General features: G+C 28.5%; 1 protein-coding gene across 3 annotated transcripts in view; it reads left to right on the plus strand.

The window, feature by feature from the left end:
• Positions 1–1,319: 1,319 nt before the first annotated feature.
• LOC117173451 (testis-specific serine/threonine-protein kinase 1) overlaps positions 1,320–13,590 on the plus strand; it is a 35,891-nt gene continuing 23,620 nt past the window's right edge. The window contains exons 1-6 of one of the 3 annotated variants that reach the window (XM_033362029.1): positions 1,320–1,515; positions 1,655–1,768; positions 2,130–2,308; positions 2,388–2,561; positions 6,194–6,444; positions 9,622–10,036. In XM_033362029.1, coding sequence (XP_033217920.1) covers positions 2,225–2,308; positions 2,388–2,561; positions 6,194–6,444; positions 9,622–10,036 — 924 coding nt within the window. In that variant the 5' untranslated portion in view covers positions 1,320–1,515; positions 1,655–1,768; positions 2,130–2,224. Of the gene's footprint in view, positions 1,516–1,654; positions 1,769–2,117; positions 2,309–2,387; positions 2,562–6,193; positions 6,445–9,621; positions 10,037–13,590 lie in introns of all 3 variants that reach the window. The other 2 variants (XM_033362031.1, XM_033362028.1) reach the window with 2 other exon arrangements.

A 13,590-nucleotide genomic window follows, 5' to 3' on the forward strand; every position in this document is an offset into this window, starting at 1 on the left:
TAGTAATTAATCGAAGGAATAAGCAAAACAAATTTTTTTGACAAAATGGCGGTTTCTCTAAAAAAATCGATTTTTGTCTAAAATTTCGGCCTTAAATTGTTTATAAAAAAATATATATTTATCGGTGAGAAAAAATCTTCGAATAATTACTAAAAAATATATTTAAGGAGCTCGTGTTGAAATTTGAGACTAATCGGTTTAGCCGCTTTCGAGTAATGTTGGTCACCGACTTTGAAAACACCATTTTGAGAAAAACGCGTTTAAAGTTTAAAAAGCAATTTACATGGGATAAAATTTTTTTTTAACTTGCATGGAGTCTTCTATTCCAGGACCATATAATACAACCTCCGCCGCTTCGGCAGCTTCTAATAACTCGAGCTGATGTTGTCTGCGGGCCATTCTTCCATCTCGGGTGTTCTCACGCGCTCTGAGATCGGAAATGTTCACGCGCTGCTCATCTTCTTTTTCGGCATATGAATGCGCATTGGGCCTTTTGAAATTTGCGTGTAACTTCGAAAATATTCACCGGAACGATATGAAATTTTCTGTGTGTATTCTTAAATATATGCACATTAAGAAAACGAAATAAAAAAAATCGTTTTTTTGAAAATTCTAACTGTATATAACCTCTTAAGATATTATTTAAAAAGACTTACAAAATTAAAAAAAAAAAGTATCTAGAAGGCTTCAAAACAAATTTTTTTATTCAAAAGTTTCGGTAAGAAAAATATAGATTTTGAACAATGATGGAAAAAAGAAATCTTTTAATCATTTTTAAAGGTCTTAAGATTGACAAATCAAGTTTAAGAGATTATTGATAAAGAATTAAAACATTTCAAACGATTACAAAAATTGTCAAAAAAGCATGTGGAAAGATTTTAAGGATTTTTATAAGTTCTAACGAGATTAAAAACATTTTTAAACTTTAAAAGATTTTCGAAAATTTAACAAATACTTTAAAATTGACTCAAAAGTTTAAAAATAAAAAAAAATTTCTTAAAAATTTCTTAGATTTTTCTTCGACACATCTGAAATCTCCAAAAATATTTTTAAATATTCTCAATAATCGAAGGGAAGTTATATTATCCATGAAAGAAATGAAAAATTAATTTAAATAATAAATAGTTACTCGAAATATTAATTTTGTATTAAAAATAATTTTTCTTATCGAATAGAAAAATTATACGCCCATTTAGCGCGCGATTGATGATCATAATTATAATAAAAATTAAAAGTGATTCAAATAAAAGTAAAAAGATCGAAATTCCAATCATTTTAGGCTTCTCGAAATCGCTCATTTGTTTTCCAGTTTCGCACAATGGCAGTTTTTGAATGACAAGCATATACTTTTTTTTTTAATCCGTCTCTCATCAAAACTAGGATCAACGACCAAAATTCTAGTGCTGACAGCTGTCTGGAATAATGTCAGGTCGTACAAAGAGACTATTACTCTCCTGATCAATCAAATTAGAAAAAAATTTACTCCCTCTAATATCTGTCAAGCCCGGTCATAAGGTATTGTCCACATTTTTTTCCAAAGCTTAATTTTCGCTTTGCTAGGATTGCAAATGAATATTCGTGTCAGCTTAAAAATTACTAATTTCCTAAAATCCTATTGTTTTTTTATTTTAATGATCATGTTTTTTTTATTTAGAAAAATATATACATTTAGAATTGAATGCATCGATAAAATTTTCCACTTCCATATAGGAAATTATGCGGATTCACATATCCTTCGCGAAGAAGACGGGGATTTCTTAGAAATTTGGTAATTAATTTTTAGTTAATTCAAATTACTTAATTTTGTTTTATTGTTATCAGGTGCTCTAAAAGTAAAATCAATATTATTTTTAGGGAACAGATTAGAGCAGCTGTGAAGTTGCTGACGAACGCAGCTCGACTCTCACATGCGGAGAACCATCTATCTGATCCGCAGAGCTGTGGCGTGCGCCTAACGTAGGGACGCATGCGCCTCACGTGGGGACGTGTGCGCCTCACCTCCAGGCGTACGCTTTTCGCTGGTCTACCCGGGGTTCTCCGCATGTGATAGCCGAGCAGGGTTCGTCAGCTAAATTTACAGTGGCTCCAATTCAATCCCTAATCATTTTAAATTCTAGTTTCATTTTTAGTGGGAAAGGGATCGTTTTCAACAAAAAGAAAAAATTAACGAAGAAGGTTTACGAATGATCAGGTGGCAGTGATTTTCCAATGCAGACATTTTGGTATGGCCTCACGGTTAAGCCCTCGAAACTCGGAAGTAAATGCTCTTGAGCAACGTGGCTATTTCCTTGGAAAAAAAATCGGACAGGTTGAGCATTTCCAGGTTTCAAAGAAAAAAGATTTTTATTTTATTTTTTTATAACCCTTATTATATATTTTAATATCAGGGATCTTATGCGACCGTCCACTTGGCCGAGTTCTCAGATGGAGTTAATCCGAAGAAAATGAAACTTGCCTGTAAAATTTTCGACAAAGAAAAGGCCCCTCCAGATTGTTTAGATAAATTTTTTCCCCGCGAACTAGAAATTTTGACCAAAATCGAGAATCCGCATATCATTCAGGTAATGAAACGTGCAAAACATCGAATCCGATGATATTTTAAAATAATAATTTATCAATAATCGATCGGTAAGAAAAAACCGGTATATGGTAACATTGTCTAATACTTTTTAAATCGATATTTATTATTAAATATGGTTATCTATCGCTTCAGGAATATATCAAGATCAAAATGAAAATAGTACTTTAAAAAAAACTCAAATTTTGTATTTAATCACTAAGAAATAATGAATTCTTTCTCAGATTATACCGTAAACATTCGTTCAAAATTTTAAAATAGATTGTTTCATTGTTTGTGAATTTGTATAACCCGAAGAATGTTTGAAGATAAAAATAAAAATAATCAGGAAGGTGGCTTTCGTAAAACATCTGATTTTGTATTTATTAGCAACCTCAATCACGCCTCCACGCGCATGTAGTTTTTCGGTTTGTGGGTAAAGACAATTTTTTATGAAAATAAAAATTTGTAACAAATATTCATTTTTTAGGTTTCTTTGGATGGAAGTTTAGTAAAATTAAAATTTTCTAAGGTTTTTGAAAATATTTAAAAAGATTGTTGAAGATTTCAGTTATGTCAAATACAAAGTTCATGATGAAAGTTAAGCTTCAAACAAAAAATTGAATTTTCATTTTAAAAAATTATTATTTTTTTTGAAGACAGTTCAACTCATCCAAAACAGATAAATTATTAATACAGTAGTTTAATCCTCAACGCAATAGATTAATTTTTAACCAAACTATATATACTTGACCAAAAAAAGAGATGTTTCTATCAAAAGGGATAAATTTTCAAGCATCTTTTGGGCAGACTCGAATTATTGTTTCTTTTGTCGAAATTTCAAAATTTTTAAAAAGATTCGAATTTTTTATTCAAAATATTTTTAGATTTAAATTTTGTTTTAAAATGTATTAAATCTTTACCAATTTAAAATTATTTTTTTAACTTTATAAACTTCTAAATATACCTATAAATTACTCGAATTTTTTCTAAAATTTTGTAACCTTGCAAAATTAAGAAATTAGGCTTTAAAATCTTGTACATTCTTTTTTGCCATGTTAGGAAATAATTTTTATTGTTTTATAATATCTTTCGATTTTCTCTTAAAACTAATTTTTTCATTTAAAAGATATTTCGATATTTTTCGAGGAATATTAAGACAATTTCTTTGATACTCTTCAAAGCTTTCAATATTCATGAAAAGCTTCTTTTTCGAAAACTTCCAAAATCTACATTTTCGAAAAATTAGTTTTGAAATGTTAGAAAAACATTAAAAATATTTTAAAATCTTTTTGAAATAATTTCAAAACTTATTTTTCAGTAAATTTCAGTAAAATCAAAATTTAACTTTGTTCGAATCTTTTCAAAACTTTTATATATCTCTCAAAAATATTTGAATTTGTTAAAAAAAATTTATATCTTTCGAAACTTAAATTTTTTTTTAAATTAATATTTCAAGAAAAAAAATCATTTCAAGTGTTCCCAGGGATTATTAAAAAAGATTTTTATTTTTTGGAAACTTTTCAAAATTCTTAACAATTGTTTTTTTTCTTCAAAATCTTACGAAATGATTTATCATCTTTTGAAATGTTTTGAAAATTACTTTAAAACATATTTTTCAGGAAATAGACTCATCTGAAATTTTCCCGGGAATCTTAAAAAAAATGTATTGTATTTTTTAACTTTTCAAACTTCTTAAAAAACTTTTTCTTTCAAAATATTCAAAAATCTAATTTTTGGAAATCATTTGAAATCTGAAAATCTTTTTCTATTTACATTAAGTTATTTTTCAGTTTAAAATTATTACAAAAAAAGAATTATTTGAAGTTTTCTCCGGAATCTTAAATAACTCATTATTCTCTTGAAACCTTTCGAAATTCGTGAAAAGTTTTTTTTTCGAACTTTTCAAAAACCACATTCTGTTTCGAATTTTCTAAAATCGTCTCAAAATTAAATTTATTTTTGATTCGTTTCAAAACCTCTTATTATTTTCTAAGCTTACTCGAATTTTTTCAAAAGTTTTGTAATCTTGCAAAATTGACAAATTTATCTTTTAACTCTTCTACCATTTTTTCAAAATGTTAGGAAACCGTTTTTATTCACTGTAAAAAGTTTCATGTAATTTTACCACTAAGATCATAGGACATAAAAATACCAGTGATTACTGTGGAAAATTTACCAAAATTAGGTAGAAATAACACGATTGTGTAAAATCGCACACAGATGGTAAAAAGCAGTTCTGGAAGAATGCCGCACGTGAAAGGTTGCGCATGCGCAATGACCAGCCCGGGAATTTTGAATCTCTGAATGTTAGTATAATGTTATGATCAGTGGGCGAAATAGGCGCATCCTAATATATATCAGCTGCTGTCGAAACAGCCGTAACCTTCAAAATCATTTTTTTTCGCAAGCAAGCTAAACATGCGAACAAATTTATTTAAGTAAAACACATTGCGCTTTGCCTTTGTGATGCGCTCAACACAGTACAATCCACGATTTCAATTCTAAAATATATTCGAATGCTGCTAAAATTTTGCACAATCTTGCACTGTATTTACTCGCACGCCTCGCAGGTTACTAAGCCATCAAACGTTCAACAGCGGAATTACAAGGATTATGGAATTTTACATCGCTGTTGTAAAACGTATTACATTCTGCGTGTGAAATTACACTAATAGTTAGAAGTTTACATAAATGTTGTAAAACTACATTTTTATTTCAGTTACACTTTAGTGTAAAATTCCCATAAAAATAACTGGTATTTTTATGTCCTATGATTTTTGTGGGAAAATTACACGTTCATTGTAAATTTCATTCATTTATGGTAAAGTTCCTTTAATAATCACTATCAATTTACAAGAAACGTGTAATTTTCCCACAACAATTATAGGAAAAAGTTACAGAATTAAATGTAATTTTCAGCAATATTTTTTATAGTGTTTTAAATATTTTTCAATGTTCTCTTAAAATTAATGTTTGAAAATAAAAGATCATTTGATATTTCCCAGAAATCTTAAATTATTTCCGATTTAAATAAAAAAATGGTCTTAAAATCTTCCCGATTATTTTTCGAAATTTTTAGAAAATTTCAAAATAGAAAATTATTAACCTTTCAAAATAAAAAAAATCCTAATAAAAAAAGCAATTACACTAAAATTTTTGTTTTTATCAATAATGATTAGAAGCATTTGGAAATCGATTTTATCATCAAATAAAATTACTTATTTGTATACTTTAATTTATAAAATTGATATAAATATCAACGAAGAAGAGTAATACAATAAAATCAATTCAAAATTTTCAAAATTTTTAACCAATATTCACCATATCATCTTATCATAATTTATTCATTTTTTTAGTAATTAAAAAAAAATCAAGTTTAAAAAAAATCAGGCGTCCGATCTCTGTTATTTTTAATATAAAATGTTTATGATTAAAAGTAAAATGTTGACTATTTCATGTTGAAATCATAAGCATTTTGGACCAGACAAACTATCCTCAGTGCTTTTTATTTAATTTAATGAATAAAAAAAACCTCCCGCTTCTTACATGAGTTTTAGCGAAAGAAAAATGTCGGTAAGGTAGAAATCTGATAAGTGAAACTTGGCATTTTATCTAATAAAAAACAATATATAGGTGCATAGTATTCTTCAGCGTGGTCCAAGAGTCTTTATTTTTATGCGTTACGCTGATAACGGGGATTTGTTAGACTTTGTGAAGAAAAATGGAGCAATACCAGAACAACAAACGAAATTGTGGTTCCGACAAATGGCTTCAGGTCTACACTATCTTCACGGAAAAAATATTGCTCATCGTGATCTGAAATGCGAAAATATTTTGCTCTCTCGCAAATTCAATGTGAAGCTTGCAGATTTTGGATTTGCCAGGTATTTTTTCATATTGGTACATCTATGCTATACTTTTCATTCTGGGGTTAGAAGTCTAAAGTCTCCAATCTGGGGTTAGCAGTCTAAACTCTCCAGTCTTGGGTTAGAAGTCTGAGCTCTCAAATCTGGGGTTAGAAGTATAAACTATTCAATCTGGGGTTAGCAGTCTAAACTTTCCAATCTGGGGTTAGAAGTCTAAAGTATCAAATCTGGGGTTAGCAGTCTAAACTCTCGAATCTGGGGTTAGGAGTCTAAACTCTCCAATCTGGGGTTAGCAGTATAAAGTCTCCAGTCTCGTCTCCTGTTGGAACCGAATGCCGCTACGCGTACGTGGCGCTGCGGGCCAACACAAAATAAAATTGGAGATTTTAGATTGCTAACCCTAGATTGGAGAGTTACAGAATGGAGGTGCTACTATAAAAAATATTCAAAAATTACAAATATTTGTAAAAAAGGCGAAATCAAAATCACGCTACCAGGATTTTGTTTGACAAATAAAACATCTAAATACAGATATCTAAATCTTTCCCTTATTCTCCTCTTTTTTCCTTTTTCAAAGAATTTCTCTTCTTACCCCTTATCTTAAAAGTGGCTTTCCCTCTTTTTTGCTTAAATTGAAACCGAATTAATTTTTATAGTTATAAATTCAACTACTTGGTTGGAGATTAAATTCTTTTGTTGAAAATTCGATTTTTTTTTCAAGTTAAAAATTTATTTCCTTAACTAAAAAATGATTTTTTTTCTTTGAAAATTAATTTTTGTATCAACACTTTAACTATTCCGTTTTTGGTTTAAAATTCGATTTTTTAAAAAAAGTTTTCTAATATATATCGTTTTTGGTTGAAGATTAGTCGTTTATAAATGACAATTCAACTGTTGGTTTGAAAATTTCGATTTTTTTGGTGAATTCGTCTTTTTTGGTAAACAATTCTTCTTCTTGATTAAAAGATCCAACTGAAGGGGATCAAATTTCTTAAAAATTCATTTCATTATTTGATAACCCATCATTTTGGTTAAAACATTTTGGTTAAAAACTGAATTTTCTTCTTAAATTAATTTTTTGGCTTAAAATTTAAATATTTCATTTTTGGTTGAAAGTTGATTATTTCTTGTTAAAAGTTAAAGTATTAAATATTTCATTTAAAAATTAGCCTCTTTGGTGGAAAATTCAATTACTTGCTTAAAAGTTGAACTACTTTGTTAAACATTCATTTTTTTAGTTGCAAGCCGGCCTCTTTGGTCAAAAACTGAACTATTTTATTAAAAATTCGTCTTTTGTAGACTGAAAATAAATTTATTTAAATGGAAATTAACTATTTTTGTTCTAATCCTTTATTTTCTTTTTAAATTATTTTTGTAGATAGAAATTTAACTATTTTATTTTTGTTTAAAAGTTACTCGCTGTTAGTTAAAAATTCTATTATTGAATTTTTAATAAAAAAATTAACATTTTTGGATGAAAATTTAACTGTACGGTTAAAGAATTAAAAAATTATACTGTTTTTTTGTAAATTCGTCTTTTTTGGTAAAAAATCATTCTTCTTGACTAAATATGTAACTACTTTGTTGAAAGTAGAACTATTTTGTTAAACATTCATTTTTGAGTTGAAAACTCATCTCTTTGGTTGAAAACTGAAATATTTTGTTAAAGTTTTGTTTCTTTTTGGATAAATAATAATTTTTTTCAACAGAAAATTTGAATATTTGGTTCAAAATGGTTTGTTTGCCTTTGAAAAATTTTTTTTATCTAAAAATTTAACTATTTTATTCTTGGTTAAAAGTCGATCGTTTTTAGTTATAAATTCAACTAATTTATTATTTCATTAAAAATTCATATTCTTTAGTGCAAAACCCAACCACTTTGTTGAAAATTGAACTGCTTTGTAAAATATTCACCTAATGAGTTGAAAATTTAAATACTTCGTGAAAAATTCAATTTCTTTCTTCTAAAATCAAATTTTTGAATGAAATATTAACAATTCCATTTTTGGTTCAGATGGATCGTTTCTAGATGATAATTCTACTATTGGGTTAAAAACTTATTTATTTGTTTGTAAATTCGTCTTTTTTTAGTAGAACATTTTTCTTACTGATTAAAATGTAGCTTCTTGGTTGAAATTTGAAATAATTGATTAAAAATGTATTTTATTAGTTAAAAATCCATCTCCTTTTTTGAAAATTTAAATATTTTGTTGAAAATTTACCTTACTTTGGTTGAAAAAATTTTGTGAACACAGAATTTAACTATTCCGTTTTCGTTTTAAAATGGACCATTGTTAGTTTAAAAATCCACCATTTGATTAAAAATGAACTTTTTGGTTAAAAATTTAGTTCTTAAGCTGAAAATTGAACTATTTCATATTTTTTTAAATGATTATTTTTAGTTAAAAATTCTATTTTTTAAATTTAAATGGAGAATTCATCTTTTTTGGTTTCAAATAATTCAACTATTTAATTAAATACTGAACTACTTTGTTAAAACTTTATTTTATTGGTTGAAAATTGATTTTTTTAAAATTAATTGTTTGGACTAAAAATTTACGTATTTTTTGTGGAGAATTCACCTGTTTGGTTTAAAAATTCAACAATTTTGTTATCATTTTTTTCTCTGGAATTAAAAATATTTTTTGATTGAAAATTCCTCTCTTTTTGTATACATTTGATCTTTTTTAGTTAAAATTCTAACTGTTTGATTACAAATTAATCTACTTTGGTTTAGGATTCAAATATTTTCGTTTAAATTAATCTCTTTTCGTTTAATTGATTTTTTTAAATTGGACTGTTTTTTTTATTATATAAAACTAAAGTATTTTCGTTAACCCTAGGATATCTATAGCAACTATTAAACTAATAATAACTCCCAGTAAAATAGAAAGAAAAAAATTATTTTGATTTTCCCATTTTTCCAACTAACGTGAAAGAAAGAAGCATAATTCTTATAACTTTTCCTATTTTTCCAACTAATGTGAATGAAAGAAGCAGAATTCTTATAACTTTTCCTATTTTTCTTCCGAATCTGAATGAAAGAAGCAGAATTCTTGATATCTCCAGTAGCTCAGTGGGTAGAGTACCCGACTGTCGATTGGAAGACCTGGGTTCGATTCCCAGCGAATCGAAAGAGAATTTTTTTCACAGATAATTGTAGAAATCCTAATAAATTTATATTTTATTAATTAGATTCTGCATAGATGACGAAGGTCGGCGCGTTTTGAGTCAAACTTACTGTGGTTCAGCGGCCTATGCAGCACCGGAAGTGGTCACTGGAACACCCTACAATCCAAAATTAGCAGATGTCTGGTCCCTGGGAATTATTCTCTTTATCATGCTGAATGCTTCAATGCCATTCGATGATTCAAATTTGAGGAAACTTTTGAAGGATCAGATGTCCAGAAATTGGATATTTAGATCGCGAGTACGTGACACAGTCACTTCCCAAGCAAAGAGCATTGTACGACACATCCTTGAGCCGGATATCACACTCAGATTGACGTTGGATAGAGTTTTGGGCCATGAATGGGTTCGAGCAAAAAAGGATAAAGGCAGCTTGTTATCAGGCAGACTTGTACATTCAGCACCTCCAATTCGTCCTCAAGTAATTGATTAAAATTAATAGAAATTGATAGAAATGGATAGAAATGGATAGAGATGCTATTATCGAGAGAAATTACTTTTTAAAAATCCACTCACGTTTGATGCAAGCGATACGAGATATTTTTAAGTCCTGATTAAATCAGGCGGTAGCGCTCCGAGTTAGTAAGCGGAAGGTCTGGGCTCGATTCATGCTGCCTGCATTTTTTGCCATTTTTTACATTTAATTTTTTATATTGTAATTGACCATTACATTTATTTATAACAAGTTAGGTTTAATTCATGCCCATAATTTTTTTACATGAAAAAATTTGGTTTTTTAGTCTTTACTACTTCTTAATACAATTTTTTTTTAAATAGAAAATTCTCATTTTTCTTCATTCAGTTGAACATTAATATTTGAGTTGTTATTTTCGAAAGCGGTTTGACTCGGGGTTGGCCTCTCGATGTTGGCGTTGTCAATTTTATAATGCAGTGCTATCTGACGTTAAAATTGAATCAAAATTGACTGAAAAAAATCCAAAAAATTTCAGCAGGAATTGAGCCCAGACTTTCGGGTTACAAACTCGGAGCGCTACCGCTTCATATAATAGGGAGTCGACACTTGCATCGCGTGCGTGGATATTTTTAAAGTCGCTTTTCTCGAGATTGGCTGAAAAGCGCATATTATTACGTAAGACTTATTAGAAATTTAGGAACCACCTATTATTACGGAGAAGATTGGTTTTTTTTTGGTGTAACATCGAATTCAGGGACTGTTACCTATTTTAATATCAAAAAAACAAAATTTTGTCAACAGATTTGAATGAATTTATGTCGTTCTTTCTATTGATAATAATTTTTTTTATTTATGGAAATATTAACAATAATAATATGTGAGATTAAAAAAAAGGTAAACAAATTTTCACCTTTTTGACATTTTGCCATTTTTAGGTTTTTATAGCCTTCGGCAGGGGAAGTAGGGAAAATGAGGGGAAGTAAGGGGAGGGAAAGTGACGGATAAAGAGGAGGGAAATAAAAAAAATGAAGGAGGGGGAAGTATGAGAAGTAAAGAGAAATGTGGAGAGAAGTAGGGGAAATGAAGGGAGGAGAAGTAGGCGAAATAAGGGAAGTGGAAGTGAGGGATGGTTAAGGAGGGAAAGTAAGATGAAATAAAGGGACAGTTTTTCAGTGAAGTTAATAAATAATCTGAGAAAGAAAAATTCGCGCTGGAAGTTGGAAAATGGAGGAAATTAGGGAATGGAAAGTATAGGATGTGTTGGGAATGGAAATGAGGTTGTAGAGGAAGTAAGAGGACATTTAGTATTTGGAACCAAGGAAAGGAAGTATTTTGTTTTGGGGTAGTGAGGAGAGGGGGAACCAGACGTGGAAGACGTTAGAAGAGGGAGTGGTAAGCAGAGGTTCAAATGTGAGGCGGGAAAGTAGAGGAGGAGAGTGGAAGTAGTGAAATTTCGAAAAAAAAATTTACCTTTGACCTTCATGTTTGAAGGTACAATTCTTAATTTTTCAACAAATATTTCTAAGAGTTTCTAAGAGTTAAGTCGCTGAGTTCGATGGTACACCAAATTAATTCAAAAATACCACCCTCCCCTTCCCAATAAATTGCCATTCAGTAGGACTACATTTTCCCGAAGTTTCAGTCAGATTGGGATGCCCCATGAAATCCTTTATTTTTTAGATTTTCTTACACCTTGAGTCGGAAAATTCTTTATTTTGGTAAACAAATTATCCCTTTTTTGTCTGACTACATTATAAGGAAAAAAATCGTTTCTTTAGGTTTCCTTTTTAATACTTTTTAACACCCTGGCTCTTTTGGGAAAGATAAAATAAATATTAGAATGAGACACTTAAATCTTTTGGCATGTGGAATCAGCAAAAACCCAATTAAGATCTTATGACTGACTAGATGAAAAAACAATCTTGTATTTTAATGTTTATTTTTCATTCTTAGTACTTTTAAGGACTCAAGCTTTTGTTAGGAAATTTTCAAAAAAATATTTGAGTTTAACGCTTATAGAAAATTATTCGATCATAACGGGAGAGCCAGCACCAAATTAGGGCCCGTATAGAATGACTAGATAACGAGTAAAAAAATTATTATATGATTAAAAAAAAACAATTTTTTATAAACAAATTATTTGTTGAAAAATATTTTTTATGATTTTCCATAATCATACGTTTTTTCTAGTAATATTGCAAGACATTATATGAACAAATGCAGTAATCAGGAATTTTTCGATAGAAAAATTCGTTTTTTTTTTATGTACATTTTTTTTAATTTGGAACTTCATAATATTTGCAGCAAAATTCATAATTTCTTTTATTAATCTTATGATATTGTAAACAAATTTAATAAACCAATGCATTATTCGGGCATTTGTCGGCAGAAAAATTCCGTTTTCCAACGCCAGTCTTTTCAGATGAGAACTTGATGGGAATTTCAGCAAAATTCATAATAAGTTGATAAATTTTATTATATTTTTAAACAAATTTGATGAACAAATGCATTAATCAGGCATTTGTCTACAGAAAAGTTCGTTTTTTTCTATGTCAACAGTTTTAATTAGGATATCAAGAAAAAATAAATTTTCCATTGACAGATGCTCGAATAATGCATTTGTTTATTAAATTTGTTTGTGAAAAAATAAAAAATTTATCAACTAATTATGAATTTCGCTGAAATCATCATGAACTTCCCAATTAAAGAGACTGAAATCGAAAAAAACGAATTTTTCAGTCCAAAGATGTCCGAATAATGCATTTGTTTGTTAAATTCGTTTTTAAAAATCATAAAATGTCTCAACTCATCATGAATGTTGCCGAATTTATTTGAAGATCCCAATTAAAAGTCTGATATTGAACTAAAAAAGAATTATTCCGGCGATAGATGCCTCAATAATGCATTTGTTTATTAAATTTGTTTTTAAAAAATTATAAAATTAATCAAGAAATTATGAATTTAGTTAAAATTGTCATGAAGTTCGCAACTGAGAAAACTGCCAGTAAAAACCGAATTTCTCTGTCGACAAACGCCAAAATAATTTTTTAAAAATTAAATTTGTTTCAAAAATCATAAGATTAATCAACAAATTATGAATTTTGCTAGAATTATCATAAATTTCTGAATTAAAAAAATGGACATAGAAAAAAATGAATATTTTTGTCGAAAAACGCCTGATTACTGCATTTGTAAATTAAACTTTTTTATAATATAAACAATCATAATCAGAACAGAATTTTCTTACATTACATTGTTTCGATTCCAATTTCTTGCAACATAACTTGAAAAAAATTGTATTTATGCAAAAACGTAGAAAAAATGTTTGCAACAAATAATTTGTTGATAACAAATTTTTTTTGTATATTCTCTAATATTGGAATATCCTTAACTATGCTATTTTATGCCACTTAAGCGATTTCAACCATTATCCTATTATTAACGAGCACCGGGAACGTCAAATAGAAAAAAGGTAATTTTTGCGTCATATTTGTTTATTTATAAAAAAATTGAAAACCTAATTTAAAAATCAGGCTGGACAACTCTCTTAGATATCTCAT

The sequence above is a fragment of the Belonocnema kinseyi genome, chromosome 5, assembly GCF_010883055.1.
Source record: "Belonocnema kinseyi isolate 2016_QV_RU_SX_M_011 chromosome 5, B_treatae_v1, whole genome shotgun sequence".
In the NCBI taxonomy this organism is placed as follows: domain Eukaryota; kingdom Metazoa; phylum Arthropoda; class Insecta; order Hymenoptera; family Cynipidae; genus Belonocnema; species Belonocnema kinseyi.